We start from the raw sequence: 22,556 nt of genomic DNA, 5'->3' as shown, positions 1-22,556 counted from the left end.
CACGGCCCCCCTAGTTCTGCCTACGCGCGGGAGAGCATCCGGCATGGCCCCGCCTCCACGCGGGAGAGTGCCTGGCACCCCCCCCCCAGCTACCCTCTGCGCAGGAGAGTGCCTGGCATGCCCCCAGCTACCGCTCCGCTTCCGCGCAGAAGAGCATCTGGCACCCCCCGCGAGCTACTCCTCCTCATGGGAGAGCACCCAGCATGGCACGGCTAGGTTACCCCTCCGCCTCTGAGCAGGAGAGCGCCTGGCACGGCACGGTCACCGCTCCGCCTCCGCACGGGAGAGCATTCCACACACGCACACGCCCCGGATACCCCTCTGCCTATGCGCAGAGCGTCCGGCATCCCCCGGCTACTCCTCCGCTCGGGAGAGCATCCGGCATGCCCCTGCTTCTGTTGCATGCAGGAAAGCGGATAAGACCTGTTGTGTCCTAGCAAAGGACTCTGAGTTTTTCTTTTCTCATCCCTCCCCTAACTCCTCGGCCGGCCGTCAGTGCAGTTACTGAATGCGGAAGGCAGCGCCATGCTCAGACCAGCCGTGAGAGAAGCCACAAGCTGGGGAGGGGATCTTAATCCTCAGCCTCCTTACAATTTAGATTCACCAGTTCCCAGGCGCCGATGGCAAAATACAATCCCATGAACTGCGCCAGCCTGAACTCTTGTGCTGCCCACTTACCAGCAGAGCTCAGAGCAGTTCCAGGCGGTCGTTGCAGAGGGCCAGCTACTCACCAGCACATCTCTGCAATCCTCCCTCAACATCACGGATGCTGCCGCCCAGTTGGTCGCTACAGGGACGTTATGAGATGGGCCTTATGGCTCCAGCGTGCCGGATCTCCAGAAGACTCCAGCAGACGGTGGAGGACCTTCCTTTCCATGGGTCTCCATTGTTCGCAGCCAGCACGGACGAATCTAGAGACCTTTGACGTTCGCAGAGAGCCACCTGCTGTTCTCTTTGTATTCATACACCCACCCACAAGCGAGAGCCCAGCAAGTCCCAGACGGCTCAGAGATCCCACCCTGCCCGATTCGGCCCCTCTCAGGAGTCATATGAACTGCAGCAAAAGAGACCAAGCTTCCAGAGAAGGGAACCAGCCAGTGCTCAGCTTCCCACCTTGCGCCCGTCCTCCCCCACGCAACAATTTGAAGGGCCTGGTTGAGGGCCTGAATTCCCATCCTGCCTTGCTCCCTTCGGCGACTGCCTTTACCACCACAGGTGGGCTGGGGATTCGATCCCTACAGACAGGTGGGTTTTGGAGATCATCTCCCTAGGATACACCCTCCACTTCCTCCGGCAAAGCCCCTTCCCCGTCCCTCTGCAGGGCCCCTCGCCCGAGCGTGCTTCGTGGAGAAGCAGATGCTCTCACGCTCGGGAGTGCTAGAACCAGCCCCCTGCAGCACAGAGCGAAGGGGTTTTAGTCTAGGTACTTCCCGGTCTCTGCCCTCCCAGTGCCAGCACGATTCCCCCGGGGACTTGGAAACCTCTGTCTGCTGGTCACCCACCCTGCTCCCACCCTGTTTGGGATCTTGGCCTGGTCCTTTTGTGCCGCACAAGGCCACCCTTGGAACTCTCTGCTCCATGTATCCATGACGACAGCATCCCTCAGCCATGGCAGCCGCGCGCCGGGTTGGGGAACTCGGGGCCCTGGTGGCCGCCCCCCTTTCACAATACTTGTTAAGGACAAAGTAATGCTGCCACCGCCCCCCACCACACACAAACTTTTACCTAAAGTTTCTTCTGAGTTTGAAATTAACCAACCATTCGCCTGCCTGTCTCCCCCCGACCCACCACCAGCTAGATCACCAGGGACACAGCTGCCCACCCTCGCCGGCAGGGGAGCCCAGCTGGGATGAAGCCCTTCAGAAAGACCCCAGAGTTTTGTCTCGCTAGGGGTCTGCGGTCTGGAATCAGACCTCCCCAGGAGCTACCAGGCTGCATTCGTTCTCGCTGCCAGTCGTGCAATATTCCAATACCTGTGCACATACGGGCTCGTTCTCCTGGATCCCGTTCCACCCTACGGCCTCCCCGGCCATTATCGAGATGCACAAAGCCGCTCTGTGTCTGTTCGCCGAACACTGCACTCTGCTGCCGGCTCTGCGTTCGGCTCGTTGGCCCCGACTCCAAACCTCTCCCGGCACAGAGGGAACCGCTCGGCAGTGCCCTAGAGTGCAGCACCCGGCGGAACGCGGCTGGAGGGAGCAGGACCGGTTACACACCGTGTGCAGTAACTGCTGGTTTTGGAGATGGCTCCTCCCCCTGTTTCGGAGCTGTTTGTGGTGGAGCTTGGTGGGAGGGAAGCCTGACGGTGGTCTGCACAGTGCTATATAAGGGGCAGGAGGCTGACTAGCATGCGAGCTGGCCGGCCGCTGCTATGAGCCATCTCCAATCAAAGGTGCAGGGAACATGGCTCACCACCCTCGCTGCCCAGGGCAAGTAGCCTCTCCTTGCGCCTCTCCTCCGAAGGTCTCAAACCACCTCATGCCGGTGGGTCGGTGTCATTTTCCTCATTTTACAGCTGGGGAAACGAGGCCCAAATGGGGAAGAGACTTGCGCGGAGTCCGTAGCAGAGCTGGGACGAGAACCCAGGAGTCCTGGTTCCGAGGTGGTTACATGGGCATCTTTATCTGCTGCTCTGCGTTGGTCTGATCTCACCTTCGTGTCCGTTTCTTCTCCCCGTTGCAGACGCACCAGCAGAGCACTTGCTCACAAGCCGAAAGCTGGGATTAGCCCCTGTAATAAGGCATCCCCACCTTGGGTGCCCTCTTGTGGAAGGTCATGACATGGCAGGCATGCCTGCCTCAGTTTCCCCGTTCAGATACCCTCAGAGACAGCAGGCCAGGCTCTCTTCCCCTTGTGGCTTCTTTGTCTTTGATTCTGTCCATCCGCGCAGCAGCCCCAGTGGGGCCAAACAAAGTCTTCCCACCGCTCTCTGCCTTGCACTGGCTTCGTTCATCTTTAAACCTTCCTCTTCTGTGCCGTCCTGCAGGGGGGCTGGGACAGTGTGTGCAGTGCGGGAGCTGGGAGCCATTGAACCAAACTAAACCCTGGGTACAATGGAAACCACTTGCAGCCAGGGGGTGAGGCAGCCCCCTAGTTCCAGCCCCTGTGTATCAGCACATCCTCGGCCTTCCTCCGTTCCTAGTCCTGTGGATTGTGCTCCGGGAGCAATCCGGGACCCAGCCCCTGCTGTAACCGCATGATTTCCTGGCTTAGCCATTTTCTTACTGCTTTATTTTCATCTTCGCAATTCCCCCTCCTCGATGGGCCTCCCTGGAACACACGTGTCTCCTCCACTTGCCATAATCTGTGTCTTTTCGGCACTGGCCTTCACGCCCAGTTTTCTGCTTTCCCAACCTACCTTGTCGGTTACTCCCTGTGAATACTGATGCTGTGAGGTCAGGATCGGCCGCCAGGCTCGAGCGGCTCCCTGTGCGCTCTCCGCACGCTCCTTGCCGTGCTGGGGGGGGTTCCGCCCCTTTGAGTGATATCTCGGGGTTGCCCGTGCTGCCAAGAACAGAGAACGGACCTATTGTACCTGGTCCTGCTCCGGAGCCAGCCACAACTAGGGGTTCGTGTGTTACAAAAGCACTGGGCAAATAGTCCAAAGTGTCGTCCATGTATCGCCCCTCTACAGTCCTGCATCATCTCACCCGCTCCACCACGCCCGCGCTGTCCGTCTCCTCGGTCCCTGGGCCAGGCCAGCCCACTCAGCCCTCCCAGCCGGCAGAAAACCTGCCCTCCCCAGCTGGGATCCCTGGCGCCTCTATGCTGGGAGCGCGTTCTCGCTGCCTGACTCTCTCACCCTGCTTCCTGGGCCCAGCTTGCTGGCCTGAGCTGTCAATGGGCACAGCCCCTCTGCTGCCCCCCGCCTTCAGCCCTGGCTCCTGGCCATGGCCCCCCCACTCTCCCTCCCGCCTCCAGCCCTGGCTCTCGGGCCCCATTTCCCCCCCCCCCTTCCTGCTGCCCCCCGGCCTCCAGCCCTGGCTCCCGGCCATGCCCCCCACTGCCCAGCTCCTCCAGCCCTGGCTCCCAGCCACGGCTCCCCCCGCTGCTCCCAGCCTCCAGCCCTGGCTCCCGGCCACGCCCCCCCCGCTGCCCCCTGCCTCCAGCCCTGATCCCGGCCATGCCCCCCACCCCTCCGCTGCCCCCCAGCCTACAGCCCTGGCTCCTGGGCACAGCCTCCCCCCCCGCCCCACTGCTCTCCTGGCTTCAGCCCTCTGGCCTGGGGCCACCAGCCAACCCCCTCTCACTGCTCCCCTCTGCTCCCAGGCAGCCCTGGCTCCCGACTCTCGCCCCTGAGGGCCCACAGTAGGAGTGACCCGCTGAGGTGTGCTGGTCTTGTCCCCTCTTAAGGGGCCAGCGTCATCCCGTGATGCTGCCAGCTCCCAGGCAGTCGGTCCAGCAGCCGAACGTAGGGGGGGCCAGGCGGGGGCTATTTTGGGGTGTCTGTGGCGAATCCCGTCCCCCTGGAGCTGGCAGAGCCAAGCTTTGGTCTCTCTCCTGAGGGTTTCTTACGACGTTCTCCTCCTGCATGTCTCTGTTCTGTCCTGTGTGTGTTTCTGCCTAGCGCAGCCACCCGGTCCTAGGGAGAGGGCTGTTGGTTTCCAGGCTGACAGGTAACCGAAGCCAGTGCATGGAGTGCTAGACCCCCCCTGTGACGGGATTAACCCAGGCCTGGCCTTCCCGCATTAATCCAGCACTGGGCTCACTGCCCTGCAGGAGGCACAGGGGCGGGCGGGGCAGTACTGGCTTTGCTGCTTTGACTCTGTGTGACGAGCCACCGGCAGATTTGAACCCTAGTCCTGAAAGGGACCTCATCCCGCCTAGTAGCATGTCCGTGGGGAGCAGGGGCCGGGCCGCACCGCGAGCACCTGGCTCTCCCTCTTTGGCACCAGGGGCCATTTTGGGGAAGCCTGTCCCATCCCTCCCTCTCCAGTCCGGTCTGTGAGCATCTCCAGGAATCCGCTCTGCACTGCCCCCTAGTGTAGACACATGGTCACGTGCAGGCCTGGGGCTGGTGCAATCCCCCGGCTCTCACAGGTCTCGTGGAAGTGAACAGCAGGGACACAACGCAGGAGCCTTCCCTGCCCAGTGCAGCTGCCGCGCTGGCCTCATGATACCTGCGCTGCCGGCTGCAGCTGCTAGAGGGTGACGTGGGGCACAGGTGAGCACCTCTGACATCCAGCCCACACATTGCAGCCAGCATCTTGGCCCGGTCTGTGCCCCCCATAGCCTCCGCTGATGGCCCGCGTTCCCGCTGTCCTTGCACGTGCTCTGGGGGGGAGTGCAGGGGGGGTGTTAGAGCATCTAGCGGGGGTCAGTCAATTGCACCTACCCTGCCAGCAGGTGAAAGCCTTGCCCTGCAGAAGGGGACCGTGCCCACCCTCCCCCGTTCCTCTAACTGGTGCCAGGGAGACCTCATGCTGCAGGAATGCCACGTGGTTCTGTCGCTTGTAACCCCCAGCCCCGTCTCGAGCCCCCTGCAGAGAACTGGGTTTGCCCAGGCGCTTGGAACTGTCTCGCAGGCCTGTAGCAGCTCAGGGCCCCCAGTGTTTCCAAACTGCTGGCGAGAAAAGCCTCCTGTGCCTCCCGCTATGGCCCCCAAGGTCTCAACTCTGCACTTCAGGGCTTTGACTCCCTGCCTGGAAGCTTTCATTGTTGGCTGCCTGCACAATGCTCACTCGGAGAAGTGGTGTCATGGGTGGAAAGGGATAGGTGCTTCTCCCAACCCCAGCTCTGTAAGGCTGTGATTCCACCCACACGCCAGCAGAGTGACATACCATGCACGTCGGAGCCCCCAGTAGAACTGCAGCCTTGGAAGGGTGGCTCAGCCAGAAAACATTGTGCCTTGTAACAAGAACAAACCATTTTCGAGAGCCTATTATTTTGTACCCGGCACTGCACGATGTGTAGAGCAGTACAGATCCTCCTTTCCATAGAGCGCTCTTGGAGCACAGTGTGAATGTGGGCCAGGGTTGAACGGGCAAGAGAAAGAGGGTGGGACTCTGCAAGCTCCACCCCCAACCAATCTCCACTCCCATCAGATGCCAGAATGGAGCTCCATGCTCAGATGATGGCACCGATGTTCTGGCTGTGACCATGTATGTTCTCTGGGCTGGACAGGATTCAAATATGCTGCTGGGCTCCTCCGCTGGGCTCTCCCTTGGGGTGCCCATGCTTTGCTGAGCAGCTTGGGCTTCATTGCCTCTTGGCTGGCAATAAATATAAGCAATTAAGAACAGCCATACTGTGAACTGCTGGCTCGGGGAGGGAAGGGGTTAAACCGTTGGCTCAGGAGCCTTTTCCATGTCAGCCAGTAGAGGGCACTGTGGAGTGTCGCAGGCTCCCCCTGCTGGCCAGTGCTGGGAGTGCTGGGGCCAGGGCGGCTTCTGGTCCCTCCATATGGGACTCTCCCCAGGCAGAGCCCTTTGAGCCGTTCACGGCCCCTGCCCGCCAGCTGTGGGATGGAGGGGCTGGAGCTCTCCTCCGCAGCTGGCTGGCACTGCCTCCCCTGCAGTGCTTCCACCCCTGGACCGGCTCCTGGGCCATTCTCCAGCCAGCCCACTGAATGGGGAGACCTGCCAGGCCCGGGCACATCCCCCACAACTGCTGCTGTAGCCCCACTTCGACTCTGACTCTGCTGGGCTCTCTGGGGACTGAAAGGGGGCAAGTGTGTGGGGGCGGGGAGGTGCTGGAGCATCTGCCAGCTTGGGCCCAAGCAGTGACTGTCTCCCAGGCCACCCAAAGTCCTGTCTGGGCCTGGCTTGGGGACACACGTTCCACCCCAGTCTGTGGATGGTGCCCACACCCTGTTCCCCTCGGGGCTGGAGGGTGAGGAAGCTGGTTCTGTCTGGGCGCTGGTAAGCGCGATGCCCTCGAACCTTCCCCCGGTGCACAGCTGAGTGCTGCTGCCAAGCGCAGTATGGGCTTGGTGGGTCTCTAGTACCCAGCCCTGTCTGGGGCCACCCAAAAGAGAACGTGGGTTGGGGACTGGCACGTCACCATACTCCCCTCCCCTCCCTTGGGGTCCCTGAGAGAAGCAGATACCTTACAGTCTTCCCACACCAGGGATTCCCTCCCCGTGATCCCACAGCACTCGCAGCCAGGGCCCCCCGCCTCGGGCAATGGGGAGGGGGAGGCTGGGGCTCCAGCAGAGGCTGGTTCCCAAAGCGTGGGATTGGGGCAGGGCTGGAGGGAGCTGGAGAGGGGGAGAGCTCTGAAGCTTTCACCCTCTTGGGCCCTGACTCCTTGCCCCGCTGGGGGAGCTAGTGCAGGGGCCAGGTGGGCGTCTGTCCAAGGTGGCCGGACCCCGGGTCAGATTTGTGCTTGAGTTCCAGGGGGTTCCAGTGTCTGGGGCAGTGGGGGATGTTTCGATCGGAGCCTCGGTCACATGCCTGGGGCTCTGCTGGCCCCAATCCTGGCTTCCAGTGGTCCATGTGCAGCGAGCTGGGGGGTCTCAGCCCCACTCCCAGTGGAGGTCTGAGTGAGAGCAGGGTGGCGCTGACCCCACCCAGCAGGGCATCCGTGGGCCAGGGACTGAGTGGTGGGGGGCCCTTTGGGACTGCCCAGGGCTGGCTCACCTCACTGGATGGTGGGTGCTGGCCAGGAATCAGCACATGGCCCTGGAGCAAAGGGGCTTAGAGCCGGGCCCAGGGCGGGTGAGGGAGGTGAGCCTGATGGGAGCGGGCAGGGCGAGGCAGGAGAGGGGTCCCCAGCTAACCCTGCCCATGTCTCTGCAGAGCTGCGCTCCCCGTCCCACATGAGCAGCCTGAACCGCTCAGCGTCACTCAGCAACCCCGAGCGCTCGGACTCCATCTCCTCCCCCATCAGCGGCAGCAGCAACCAGCTCAACGTGTGCACCAGCCCCCAGTACATCTCCGACTTCAGCGTCCGTGCCCTCATGGACCTGCAGTTCGTCAAGGTGAGGCCGGCTGTGCTGAGCAGCAGGGGAGGTGGGGGCTCGGTAGGGAGCGCAGTCCTCAGTGCAGCACTAGGGGGCGCTGTGCTGCTGTCAGATGAGACACAAACCCAAGGCCCTGAGCGTTTGCAGTGGTGCAGATCTCAGGGCATGGCCCAATTCCTGTTTGGCTTTTCTACACTGAGCCTCTTTGAACCCCCCTCTAGCATCTGCTGGATGCTGGATGTAGCATTGCTGTGTGCCGGTTAGCAGCTTCCCAGCCCACCCCAGAGGTGGCTGCAGCCCAGGGCTGGCTTGTGGCCATAGATGAGGTGTTCTGGAAAGCGCTTGGGTCCCCCCGATGAAACGTGTTTTGTACAGGCCAGTTACAATGCACTCCCTTTATAAGAATTACCAATACAAGAACCAACCGCATATAGTGATAAAAAAAAATATGGAACAAGCTCCTTTCTCTAACCATGCTGAAGTACTCCACTTGTAAGACTCAAGCAAACAGCTGATAAGACTCATTCCGGGGCAGACTGACTGCATGTAATCCCATAGTCAAGTGCTATGACGTGTAATAAGCCAGCATAGCTGTTTTGAATTTGATCACATTCTCACATTGCTGGGCACGTAGCCTGTGTAAAGGAAAATCCCTGAGTAGAATAAACAAGTCGTGTCGTTTATGTGAGAGTCAACATGGCAGGAAAAAGAAAGATGCTTTCTGCAGATAAAAAATGCCAACTTCCCGAGTGCTACCCTAGTCTTCCCAAGACCGGCCAGAGAGATGCACCTCAGAAATTGGGCATTCCACAACCTACATTGTCTAAGCTTCTCAGACACAGGGAGAGCATCATACAAAACGAAAGAAACAGAAAAAAAAACTGTGGTCAGGCAAGGCACCTATGGTCGAGGTGGCGCTTATAAAGTGGATCAGAGATGCCAGAGAGAGAAATGTCCCCCTAGGTGGGCTGTTGGTGATGTAGAAGGCAGAAGAACTGGCGGTGACCCTGGGCGTTACCACCTCGAAGTGTGGCGGGTGTGAGCACTTTAAGAAACGAGAAGGGGTTGGTTTTAGATAGTGCATGGAAAAGTCAAAGCCGCAGACATTAGGTCATGCGAAGAATGGTTAGAAAACAAGTGGATCAAAATGAGATGTGACCTCGTGGAAGAAAACATTTGGAAAGCAAATGAAAGTGGGATTGACTTTCGAGCCCTGCCTGGTGGCACTTTCACTTTTAAATCAGACAATAAAAAAGGAGAAAAGTCATCTAAAGACACGATTACTGCTCAGTTCACCTGTTCCGTGGCTGGTAGGGAAAAGGACCTTTTCATCCTTGGGAAAAGTCAAAACCCAGGTGTGAGACGTATTCCAGTCTGCTCCGCTGCCAGTGCTCCTGCCTGGATGATGGGTGAATGGGATCGAAAGTTGGGCCAGGAAAGGAGAAAGATTTTGCTATTTGTGGACATCTGCCCAGTCCAGGTGAGGAAAGATATAGCACTGAGGAATATCCGCTGTGAATTCCTCCCAAGGAACACAACTTCTATCCTTCAGCTATGTGGCCTGGGAAGTATCAGAACTGCCAAGGTGTATCGCAAGCAAATGGCTCGCACGGTGTTGCACCACATTGACGATGAGAACAAGCAAGCTGCTGCTGTGGAAATGGCCAGGAAGCTCAGTCTTTTAGGTGCCATTCTAGTGCTCACAAAGGCCTGGTCTGACGTCGATGCTTCAGCAATCTGGAATTGCTGAGAAAAAGGAGGTCTGGTCACAGCACCCATGGCGGAAGTAGTTGTTAACCCCCCGAATTTGAAGAGTGGCTAGCCATTGGTGAGTGTAACGCAGCCGGCTTCTGATGAGGATGTTGCGACTGAGATCAGAGACCGATTGGAAGTGAAATCTGAAAATGATGCAGAGGCGGACTCTGAACTTAGACAAATGGCCTGCGGTCCAGGGGCTGCAGTGATTTTAACCTCCTGCATTGCCTGAAAAGGAGGTTAACAAGGGGGTGGATCATGCCATGATCCAGGGAACACGGGACACGTTTGTAATCAAACGGTGATTGTGCCACTACATTGTACATTCCCAGGGCCAGACACTCCACTCCGGTGACGGACGGTGACACCCCGAAATGAATCTGAATGTGAGCCAGTACTGTTAACCAGTCCGTTCGGGTGTTTTACATGGATAGTTGTGCGGTCACACTGCGCTTCCATATGTTAGGGTTGTTGCAGTTTGAGAGATTTTTAAGATGTGTATCTTTGGCTCCGTAAGAGGTGTATAGCTCCTCTAGTTTACACCAGCTGCAGTTGTAACATGCTGCACAGTCGTAATACACTGATTGCCTTGAACAAAAGCACCAGCTAAATGATTGGGTAATAACGTCTCACTCAGTTAGAAAGTTGGTGTGGTTTTGTTCCACAGTGAATATGTTGAAAGTCTAAAGAATTCAGTGACGGGAAATGAGACATTTCTCAGCTGGGGGGAAAAAAAGCCGGTTGTTTAAAACATAATGGCCAATTTTATCCATTCTTTGCTATTCCGCTTGTAAGAGTCGAGTGCTTATAAGAATCAAATTGTCCAGCATGGATGTGATTCTTATGAAGGGAGTGCACTGTGTTATCATGCCTGTGGGGGGGAGGGGATGGCCAGGGCATGCTGGGATCTGTAGTCTCAGGTGTGAGAGGGTGTGGTGGAGCATTGCATGTTGGGGTCTGTAGACTCAGGTCAGGATGGGAGAGTCAGGATGGAGCATTGCATGCTGGAATCTGTAGTCTCAGGTCAGGGTGGGATGGTCAGAATGGAGCATGGCATGCTGGGATCTGTAGTTGGTGCCAATCTTCTATATTTAAGATGCCGATAGCCACAGGCCACGCTCTGGAGCTCGGCTGGGCCAGCCGGGCTCGTCTCGCCGGCTGACCACATTTGCCCCTCTCCCCCCGCTGCAGATTACACGCCAGCAGTACCAGAACGGCCTGATGGCCTCGCGCCTGGACAGCTGCCCTCAGTCTCCGGACAGCGGTGCCCCCAAAATGGACACCAGCTTGACGGAAAAGGCGGAGTCCTCGGTGGCCGACGAGACCACCAGCCTCCTGAATGAGAGGAACTGCCTGAACCTCAGGAGCAGCCACAGTCCCCAGGAGAACTCCATCTGAGCCTGGCACCAGGGCACCCGCCAGCGCCCCCGCCAGGACACTTTGCACCCTTCGGGGTGGGGAGCCTTCCCCCGCGTCCAAATAGCTCTGTCTAGAGATCCCCCCCTCTATGAGATGCTTTGATCGCTCAGGGCAGCCCCTGCTGCCAGCGTTGGTGAGGATGTGGGTTCGTGGCACCGTGGCCACGCCGGGATGCAAAAGGGAATCCCCTACCCCTTCCCCAAAAATGGGCTCTGGAGCTATTGGATCCCAGGGACCAACTTTACCTCGGCCTGGGCCAGGCGTGGGCTAGGGGCAGGGAGGCTCACTCCGCAGAGGATTTATAAAGGGAGCCCATTGGCTGCTGTTTCTAAACTGGCTTTTATTTAAATGAATAAAGATGGAAACAAAGGGACAAGCTCTCAAACCCCAGGCCGTGCTGGGAGTGCCCCCGCCGAGAACAGCTACGCTCACCCGCTTGGCGCCACAGCATGGCCCCTCGCACTCCCTCCCAGCATGGCCCTATTCCCACCCTCAGTCCAGCAGCAAAGCAGTCCTGGCCATGCAGCCTTGGGACGGGACAGCAATCAGCCTGGGCAGCAGCTGCCGGATGTGGGAGTCACTGGCCCAGCTCAGGAAGCGTTGGTGTCTCATCGGTTTCTTTTTTTTGTTGCCGGGTGGCTGGAAGTTCGGAGCAGCCAGCACTGAAGCCAGTTACAATCAGGGTGGTTGGAATCCATCCAGCCTGGGCACTGGCCTTGCAGAGCTCTTCGTGTATCCGTGTCATTTGGTGCGTCTCCAAGATGGAGCCCAGCACATGCCCAGGATTCAGCTGGGGGTCAAGGGGCCAGGCTCCAGGGGTACTTCTCACGCCAAGCGCTGGATGCGGGCACTGCTGAGCGGAGCGGTGGTGCTGGCTGGGATTCTGCATCACTTCAGCGGCCATGGTACGGGTAGGGTTTTGAGCACTGGTGTGAATGGGGCTGGGTGGGAGTGGAGGAGCCAGACCATAGGGGGGTGGGGGGGTCAGTGAAAATCCCCTTCCGGCTGACATGGCTTGTGAGGGGCCTGCTGGTTTTGTCCCTGCCTGGCCGGATTCTGCTCCCGCCTGTGCGGGGTTTGCTGCATTCGTGGGGTACTCTGAGCACCCGCCTGAGGTCAGCTCGGACCCCTAGAGCGGCCGGCTGCACGCCGTCGGGGCAGACACCTGGGCTTCTCCACCCGCCTGGCCAAGAGAGACTCAGCTCTCATTTGCGCCAGTGTAAATCCAGATTTACTCTGTCGACTCACTAGCTGAGCCTGATTGACACCGGAGTAACAGAGCAGCGGGGCAGCCTGTGTCCTTGTGAGACAGCAGTTTAGCTTGTCCCTTCCCATGGGCTCAGGTAACTCTGGCCCCCACACCTGTCTGTGTCCCCGTGGCTGCTGCCTGGGCTAGCCGGGAGCCCTGGCCTGGGGGCACCGCTGGAGAGAGAGGGCTGGGCAGGGAACCTGTTAGGGAGCAAACCAGCTCCGGAGACGCTCCTCGGCAGAGTGAGGCGGTTGCGGGGGGTTGGCTGAGGGGGACCGTGGCGGGGGGGAGGGACAGTTGGTGGGGGAGGGCTGTGGTGTGTGTGGGGAGGGGCAGTTGAATGGGGGGCTGTGGCGTGGGGGGGCAGCTGGTTGAGGGGGACCGTGGTGTGGGGGAGGGGGAGGCCTGACCTAGCCCTTGTGGCCTCTGGCCTCTCCGGGGTGCAGGGGTTGCGTGGGAGGCTCGCTGTGAGGGAGCTGCTGTAGCTGGCTGGTTCGCCCTCCCCATTGACACACCAAGGGGCAGAGTGCACAGCCTCTCAGTGGATCCAGGTCTTCTCACCAGGGCATAACCGCTCCGCTGGGGGGATGGGATGGGATGCCAGAGCCCTGGGTCCCTCTGTCCCTGCCAGCCCGGTGCCAGGACGGCCTTTCGGGCTCAGGGCCTCCTGTTTGAACTCCAGCCCGCTGTCTGTTGGGCCACGTCCGCTCTCTATTTTCAACCAAAGATCCGGGCAATCCGCCCTGGAGTTCAGGCAGTCCCCGTCAGCAGTGCAGTGAGCAGAGCTGTGCAGAGACGCTCAGCCCCTGGCTCTGGCTGGCTTACACTGAAAGGGGAAGAGCAGGGTGCTTGGGGGGCAATCATTACATCTGGGCATCAGCAGAAATTAAATGTAATTGTTAATTTGTAATGATTCTCAGCAGCCTCATGGAGCTGGGAGGGGAGGAAGTTGGACAGATCTGTATGGTTTTAAGGCAAATTTTAAAGAAACGGTTGGGTTCATTTATTTCCAGTTGCTTAAATTAACCATAAATATTCGGTTATGTAATGATGTATAGTTATAGGATGTAACTAAATCTGCTCTTCCGCTCCTCAAAGTGACTTGGTCTGAGCAGTATTCGATGATTCCTGCTTTGGCTCAGTCTCGTGATCAGATCTGCGTTTAGGCCACTCCAGGGCGAACAGCAGAATGAACACCTAGTACACGAGAGCTGGTGCCCTGGTTGTCAGTGCTGCGGTGTTTGATAAAATAAGCGCTCCAGCCGCTGAGATGTTTATGGAATTGTTCACCTCGCAGGAGGAACTCACCTGACCCGTTTGTCTTTCCCATACCGAGGCTTTAAACGTACTTTAGAAGTTAGCGCCCACAAGGACCGCTGCTGATAGGCCCCAGAGAACTTTTCTGCTGGTGTCCTTAATGACATGGGTGATGTCGATGTTCTGACACCACCTGCTCAGGGTTAGAAGAATCAGGATTGGTTGCCCCCACCATCAGTGATACAGTATTCCTGCTTCTGAGCTCTTCACAGGGCAAGTGTCCCTTACCCCAAAATGTACTGTTGGGAGCCTAGTTGTGTTCGGGAAGCAGCTCTTCATACTGTTGGATTTATTCTGTTTGGAGTTAACGGTGCCCAGAGAACAAATCTTGTACACTGATGTATTGCATACTGATGTTTTAAAAGGGTATTGCAAAGCATATGCTGGCTGGCTGGCTTCCATGGTTGAGTTTGGATCTGGAGCCCTTGTTTGAGATCTGGGAATGGTGCTGGGTATGTTTTGTTCGTGAGGGAAGCTCTTCAGGGTCTAAGCAGAACTAGAGAGTCTGTTCCACAGGAATCATCCTCCTGAGCGAGATGGAGGGATGTCAGAAAAATCTCATTTGCAGATCATCAAAGAAGTCTCTAGAGAGTCATTTGAAATTTTCTGCAAAGTTTCTGAAGTTGTTTTCGCATGGAAAAAATGGCTTTCCTGCGCCTAACCTTTAAAGTTGCAGTCATCCCGACCTGGAAAAAACTCCCCCTTCAGCCCCATCAGAGCCGAGCGCTCCCAGGAAGTGTCTAGTCCCCGTTTTGTTCACGTCGAATCTTCCAGCTGGGGGCAGATGAACTCCAGTTTGACTCTCCAATCCCAGGCAGAATCTGCAGCTCTGGCAGGTGGAAAATCTTCCTTTGAATTGTAAACGGAGCCAGCTCAGCTTCCTGGTCCACCTCTTCCAGTTTTCTGGGCTAATTACAGAGAGACCTTTGGTCCCTCAAAGTCTCTCATCCCTATTCATGATAACCACCATCCAAATGTGAAGGAAAGCCATTCAGTACATAGACACAGCTCCAGAGTTCCCCCAACCCCGCCCCCCCTCTTAGGGTACTCCAGGATGAAGGGTGTTTGGGACAATAAGATGAGCAGCTCTGATAATGGATTGGTGCAGGGAGCTGGTCTTTTGCGGGAAAACAAGCCATTTTGACATAGTCACTCCTCAGGGTAGAAGCACACTGTAAAACAACGGTTCAATTGGTTTTGGTTTCCACTGGTTTCCAAGGCAGCCTGAATTTTCTCAGTCGTGATGCTCTGCCTGCAGCTGGGAGATCGCCTCCTGTGTCATTACGACGGCAGCCCCAAAAGAGACACTGTCTCATTGGTGTCGTCTAGGCTGATATTAAAATCTGTTTTGCTACAGTATGGCTAGACAGGGAGAGTCTGGCCTTCCCTTGCTGTGCTCCTTGTGTGCCCATATACGCCTGGGATCGAGGGGTGCAGGAAGTCCCCTGCAGCATGAGCGGAGAATTCGGGATTGGTCGCCTTCCGCCCTTTGAGCAGGTGACACCATGAGGTGCAGAGAGGTGAAGGATCAGGCCCAGGCACTGTGCTGTGTGTGGGTTTAACTGCACTCCGGCTGTGCTCATGCTGAGCTGCTCTGTCACTGGCTATCCAGGGGAATTTGCCATCACTCTAGCCCAGGCTGTTGGCGACAGTTGTTGTAACATGCGTCTCCCTTGGGCCCATTGGCTGGGGAGATCCGTAGGCAGTGGAGCATGGTTCCCTTTACCTACTGTACCATCTCGATGCAGTTTTGGTTTGACTCCCTGCAGCCAAGGTGCCAGGCAGCAGTGGGAAGCTGTGTCCTTCCCAAGCATGCTCCGTGGATAGAGTCGCTGAATTCTGCCGCTGACCGATTTGCTGTGGCTCTTCTCAGCACTATATTCCAGGGATGGGACCCCTTGCGTAGAAAAAGGTCCTGCGGCCGTCAGAGTGGCGGCATGTCTGGGGCACAGGACTGGGCCTCAGGAGACGTAGGTGTTAATTCCAGCTCTGCCACTGCCCAGCTGTGTGACCTTGGGCAAGTCCCTTCCCCTTCCTGTGCCTCCGTTTCCCCATCTTTGGAACTGATGAAACTCTCCTAAGTTATATGGGGACATAGAGCAAAGCGGCACCGGAACATGTAGCCTTTCTTCTCGCTCCAGCACTACACAGCGCTGCAAGATCTGTTGGGTTTTAAAACAGGGCTTTCTCAAACGCTGTCCGGTGCATGCCATTTCTCAGCTGGTTTGGAAGCAGGTGCCAGTGTTTTGATTGCCCCCTCCCAAATGGGTTCGTGGACGTGCTCACAGTCTGTGAGCAGAGCTAGTGACCAGAGCCCCCAAGCTGCTCCTCAGATTTCACTGAGAGGCCGGTCCCATTGACTCATACAGAACCACAGGCCTGAGCCCTGTGGGGCGGACTCTATTGCAGATAAATGGGATGGGGGTGGGGGTGGGGAGGGGGGATCCCAGGGGAAATGAATCTGGCCAGGTTAGAGAAGCTGGGAAGGGAATGGATGTTAAGGCATCCTTGTGCAATTGGATCCAGCCAGGGCAGACCCTTGTAAAGTAACAGAGGTGCCGCATGGGCCGAATGAGCCACCTACCTGGACTGGGTTGCAGGATTGGGGCCGATCTAGCGTGCTGCTCAGCATTTTGAAAGGAAAACTCCAGTGATTGGACTTTTTGCCAGGATTTCCCAATTCTCCCATCTGCAGAGTGGGCTTTTACTTCCTTACATTGCAGTTAATTCTAACAGTGTCCTTCCCATTGAAATTCAGGAGCAGATATACACTATGTGTCTCCAGTCACCCTTCCGGAGAAGTCTGGCTCCCTCTTCATAGGAGTCTGAGCCATCCGTTGCCATAGAAATACCAGAGCTTGCACAGGGATTTTTTGAGTGCACCGTTGTCCCTTGGAATTTCTTCCTTGACTGGGTACAAATCTTTCACTTGCCGGCGCTTTTGTCTGGTTTTTAATGTTCTGATTGTGTGGGAGGTTTTTTATTCCAGACAAAAGCGCAGTGGTTTCCAAATGCTGCCCACTGGGGCTGACTTTATGTAATTTATTGTGGGGGGTTATTTTTTAAATTGTTTTTAATATCCGTTCCTGTGAGGAGAGACTCGAGAGATTTAAAAAATCCATTGTTTTTTTTAAAGAAGAAATATTTCTTTACAAGGTCTGGTTGGAAAAAAGGTGTTTTCTTCTGAAGCCTCTTTCTCCAATCACTCGTGAATTTGTGTATGGAAACACCCATGTTAATTTCACCTGTCTCTTCTGAGGCCTATGGACAGCAGTTCTTTGACCAGGGAGTTATGTGCTGATTAAATGAATGAAAACAGGCGGCTTCTCTTCCGGTACATGTCATTTCCTGTTCTGTTGGAGACCAGGAAGTGATCTCAGAAGGGATGATGCTTCTGCCATGGTCATGTTTCTCATCAGTTTGGCTCCAATCCAGGAAAGCATCCCCTATATTCAGGACAGCACCTAAGCTTGTGCTTAAGCTCCTTTGGAGTCACCAGGAGTAAAGCACATGGTTAATGTTAAGCACGTCTGTCCATGTTTTTCTGAATCGGAGCTGCACGCATGTCTGTAACTTCAGTGGGTTGATTCGCTTGGTAACTGTTCTCTCCACTGACTTCAGAGGACTGACTCCTAATCTGTGCTGTTGTGAGAGTAGAATCAAGCCCCTTGTGTCCTTGGTTATCAGAGACTAGACTTGTTTCAAGGAGCAAATCGATTCCATTTAAAGGCCCAATTGATGTTCTCTCAGTAGCTTTCATGAGTCCTGTTCAGCTTTTATCCAGGATACTACAGTCTCCATGAAACAATGCCTCCATCTAGCCCAGGGGACTGGGTTCGCAAACTGCGCTGCTGGCACCAGAGTGCAGAACAGAGCGAGGGCATGTGCCGATCCAGATCAGATCTTGTCCCCACTTGGCTCCAATGGCCCTCGAATGTTGTGGCCATTCCATAGTCCGGGGGCCTGATTCTGCCCTGCCCTGCATACAGGCACAAAGGCATTGCGTTCGGATTTGGGCATGTTTTAGAGAATCTCTCACACATCCTCTGCAGGGAATTTTAGCTCCTCAGTGCTGGTTGTCTCTCCCCTGAGCTCTCCTGATTCCTTTGGCTTTCCTTCTCCCTAGCCAATCAGCAATAACCCCCACACTGGACTCCCCAGCGTCGCTGGCTTTGCATCGCTGACGGGGCCAAGGGGGGAGATCCATATACTGTAGACGGGCCACGCCAGGTAGCAAATGACTAATATTTATTTTGCACCAGATTTAATTTGTATATGTTTGTGATTATTTTGGGGATCGTCGTTTCTTGTATATTTTTTTTCATTGTTCTGAGTTGTGCCCTTTTGGGAGGGGATTTTGTTTTGTTTCATTTTTTAGTCTGCGTCTCTTGTCACTAAGAAATTATGATATTTGCTAAACAAAATATGGAATTTATTTTTTTGATTGGGTAATAAAATATCTCTCTATATTCCCTTTCTTCTGTGCTTTGTGGCCCCTGAAGGTTCATTCCCAGCCATGTAGGTGGAGGCCAGGAGGCCGAATTTGCGTATGTCTAATTTCATGGGCAGTGGAGTGTCTGTTTCTGTTTAATCGTTTCTCTGTTTATGTGTTTGGTGGGAAGCAAATTATGTAATAATGTCACAAACACTGACATTTCGGCCACATCCTCAGCTGATGCAAGTTGTTGTAGCTCCCTTGAAGTCAGTGGAGTTCTGCTGATTTACACCAAATGAGGCTCTACCCTGTGTTGTTTATCCTATTTTCATTTCTTTATTCAGCTCTAAGGGCCAGGTCGCCAGCTGATGTAAATGAGCACAGCTCCATGGGAGTCAGCGGGCCAGGTCCCAGCTGGGGCCAATGGGCCGTCGCTCCGTGGGAGTCAGCGGGCCAGGTCCCAGCTGGGGTAAAGCAGCATAGCTCCAGTCACATCAGTGGTCTATGCTGCTTTACACTGTGTGAGGATCTGGCCCTGCGAGTTTAGTAAAGAGATGAAACAGGAACTTGGGCAGCACTGAAAGAAACAGTTTCTTATATTTGCTTCTTCATTTTCCATTCACTGATTCAAAGCTGTTAGTGCTTCCCTGCACCTCCAAAGCTAACCTACCCCCATCCACCAGCACTGCTTTTGACTCCAAGAGCAGCTCAGAATTTAAAGGGACAGGGCAGACTTTGGGTCCTAAACATACTTTAAAACAAAAAAACCCCTCGCCGTATATAACACCACAGTATGAGAAAGAGGTTCCAAGACTAGGCCCTTGCTAAGGACCTGAGGCTCTAAATACAGCCGGGCCGCAGCCTGTGGCCAGGGGGAGAGTGGCAGCGTTTCCCTGGGCTGTGACAGATGAAAGATGGGGTCTTTACACTTCCGTGGACATGGGTGATAGTACGGAACCCCCTGAGATTTCCCGTCTCCATGCTGCACCTCAGTTAGAACCGTGTCCGAGCTGGGCAGGCTGTTCTGGGCTGAACCAAAGATCAAGAAAACCACAGGATCGGGCGTGTGTCCCTGCTCCCCCCTCCATTCGCTCCCCTGCTGTAGCACAGGAGAGTGAACCAGGCGAGGGCTAGGCCCTGAGCCAAGTTTTGCAGCGTATCAGTGGCATCTGAGCCTCCCACAATAACTAAACAAAATGAGCTCACACTTACTAAGAAGCCTAGTGGGTCAGGCATTTCCCCAGAGCTCAGTAGGTCTGGATTATGTTCCTAGCTCTTCCACCGCCCTGCTGGTGACTTTAGACAAGTCATGGCACCCTCCGAGCCTCAGTTTCCCCTCCCACGCTTGGTTTATTTACACAGTAGGCTCTTAGGGACAGGGCCTGTCTATTGGTGCACAGGTCCATTGCCACTGAGTGCTGTCGTGGCCGGTTTGAATCTGATTGCTAAGTCTTGGAACGGCAGAACAGGGAGGGCTGGGACTAAGCTGGGTTCGTTCTTTGGGGAGGACTGGGTGCAGAATTGCTCCCACCCCACTCCCTACAACACCCTCAGCTGGGACCGCCCCCAAGAGCCAGTGCTCCCGCCCTGCTCCTTACAGCACTGTCAGCTGAGGGAGAGGCCAGGACTGAAGTAGCTGGGAGCTCCCCCCACAGGTAGTGCTCCTGGCCCACTCCCTACAGCACCCCCTGTCAACTGAAGTAGTGGGTGGGTCCCATTGGCAGCACTCCTGTGATGTTCCCTGTGGTGGTGTCAAGTGGAAAGCATGATATTTTGATTAAAAAACTAGAATATAAAATGATCAGCACCTTGGCACACAATGCTGTGATGGGGAGGTGGGGCAAGGCTGTTTAGTCAAGTCCAGAAGGGACCATTGTGATCATTTAGTGTGACACCCACCCCCTGTAGAGCACAGGCCAGAGACCTGCCCACAATAACCCCTAGCACAGATCTGTTAGACAAACAGCCCATCTTCATTTACAGTTACATTTAGCCATATTAAAACACGTCTTGTTTGCCAGCACCCAGCTCCCCAAGTGAGCGATCACTCTGGATCAGTGTCTGTCCTCCTCATTATTTACCTCTCCCGCAGTGTCCGTGTTTCTTCAGGCATGACTTTGTTTTCTTCCAGGTTATTGATAAAAATGCTAAATAGCGTAGGGCCAAGAACCGATCCCTGCAGGGCCCCACTCGACACAGATCTGCTCAGTGAGAAGTCCCCATTTACATTTTGAGACCTCTCAGTCAGCCAGATTTTAATCCATATCCTGTGTGCCATGTTCATTTTATATCCGTCTAGTTTTTTTAATCAAAATGTCATAAAGTTCCAGGTGAAACACCTTACAGAAGTGTAAGTACATGACATCAGCACTGTTACCTTTATCAACCAGACTTGTAATCTCATCCCAAGAGATACCAGGTTAGTTTGGCAGGATCTGTTTTCCACAAACCCGTGTTGATTGGCATTGATTATTATTCATACTACCCTCCTTTAGTTCTTTATTAAGTGAGTCCCATATCAGCTGCTGTATCTTGCCCGGGATCAATATCAGATTGACTGACAGGCCTGTAATTACTCAGGGCATCTCTGTTACACTTTCTGAATAATGGCACGACATGAGCTTTCTTCTGGAACTTCCCTGTTGTTCCAATACTTATTGAAAAGCAACATTAATGTTCTAATGAGCTCCTCAGCCAGCTCTTTTAAAACTCTTGGATGCAAGTTATTTGGACCTGCTGATTTAAAAATGTCGAACTTTAGTAGCTTCTGTTTAACATCATGCGAAGATACTAGTGAAATGGAAGGAGTTTGATCATACACTATAACTGCATCATCTGTTTTTTCAAAATACAGAAAAGAAATATTTATTGAACACTTCTGCCTTTTCTGCATTATCATTGATAATTCTGCCATTTCTGTCTAGTAATGAACCAATACCATAGTCAGGGTTTTTTTGTTTGTTTATAATATACTTTAAAACCTCCATCTTATTGGCCTTAACTTTTGCTGGCCATAGAGTGAATAAGAACATAACAACGGCCATACTGGGTCAGACCAATGCTCCATCCAGCCCAGTGTCCTGTCTTCTGACAGTGGCCAATGCCAGGTGCTTCAGAGGGAATGAACAGAACAGGGAAATTGTAAGTGATCCATCCTGTTGTTCAGTCCCAGCTTCTGGCAGTCAGAGGCTAGGAAAAAACACCCAGAGCCATTGATGGACCTGTCCTCCAGGAACTTATCTAGTTATTTTTTTGAACCCACTTATACTTCCTTCACAACATCCCCTTCCTTATGTTTGTTTTTTTTAAACCTGCTGCCTGTTAATTTCATTGGGTGACCCCTGGTTCTTATGTTACATGAAGGAGTAAAGAACACTTCCTAATTCACTTTCTCCACACCAGTCATGATTTAATAGACCTCTATCATATCCCCACTTAGCCATCTCTTTTCCAAGCTGAACAGTCCCAATCTTTGTAATTTCCTCTGATATGGAAGCTGTTCCAGACCCCTAATCTTTTTTGTTGCCCTTCTCTGTACTTTTTCAAATTCGAATAGATCTTTTTTGAGATGAGGCAACCAGAACTGCACCCAGTATTCAAGGTGTGGGTGCACCATGTATGTCTTTTTGTGTCCCTTGGCTTCTCATCAATTTTTGACACTGCCTAGCTTCTGATTTATAGGCATCTCCTTTCTTCCTTCCTTTTTTTTTTTTTTTTTAATAGCTGCCTTCACTTCCCCTCTAACCCAGGTTGCTATTTTACCTAAGACAGCCTTCTTCCTTGACGGTGGGATTGTGGCTTTCTTGGCATCTAGTAAAGTGTTCTTAACCAGGTCCCAATGATCATTCATGTTTTACTGAGTACATTCTTCCTCCCAGCTGATTTGGCTCATCAGTGTTTTCAGCCCTTTGAAAGCACCAAGTGCATATATCACTGGGCTGGCCTTTCTGCTGTTTGCGCAGTCTAACCCTGATTCAGAGAAAAGGAGGTGAAATCCTGCCTCTCTGAGTCCTGTCCCAGTTTGCTCAACCTCTGCCTTGGACAGGGAGAAGTTCCTCCCACACAGGTCTGGGTGTGGGCAAGTCTAAATTAGGGTTTCCAGGCATCTGTTTTTTGACCAGAATGCCCGGTCGAAAAAGGACCCTGGCGGGTCTGGTCAGCACTGGTACCTGCTTCCCTGGGTGTGTGTGTGTGTGTGTGTGTGCTCAGTACTCACAGCCCTGTGTGTGGGGGGGTGCTCAGTATCTGCTGCCCTGTGGGGGTGTGTCTGTGCTCAGTACCTGCTGCCCTGTGTGTGGGGGGGGGAGGGCTCAGTACGTGCGGTGCTGCCCTATCGGGGGGTGCTCAGTACCCGTTGCCCTGTGGGGGGGGGGCTCAGTACGTGCAGTGCTGCCCTAGCTGGGGGTGCTTAGTACCCATTGCCCGTGTCCAGGGGTTCAGGCCTAGGAGCATCCTGGAGGTGCCAGTCAGACCCCCTT

At 54.6% G+C, this 22,556-nt stretch overlaps 1 protein-coding gene across 1 annotated transcript in view; it reads left to right on the top strand.

Moving 5' to 3' along the window:
* CNNM4 (cyclin and CBS domain divalent metal cation transport mediator 4) overlaps window positions 1-11,410 on the top strand; it is a 32,950-nt gene extending 21,540 nt beyond the window's left edge. Inside the window, exons 6-7 of the mRNA XM_039522994.1 lie at window positions 7,740-7,921; window positions 10,850-11,410. Of these exons, the coding sequence (XP_039378928.1) occupies window positions 7,740-7,921; window positions 10,850-11,056 (389 nt within the window). The 3' untranslated portion in view covers window positions 11,057-11,410. The remainder of the gene's footprint in view (window positions 1-7,739; window positions 7,922-10,849) is intronic.
* The last annotated feature ends 11,146 nt before the right edge of the window (window positions 11,411-22,556 follow it).

Source organism: Mauremys reevesii, linkage group 2 (genome assembly GCF_016161935.1).
Source record: "Mauremys reevesii isolate NIE-2019 linkage group 2, ASM1616193v1, whole genome shotgun sequence".
NCBI lineage: Eukaryota > Metazoa > Chordata > Testudines > Geoemydidae > Mauremys > Mauremys reevesii.
Note: the sequence above shows the minus strand (reverse complement) of the source record. Positions and strands in the feature narration are given on the sequence as shown.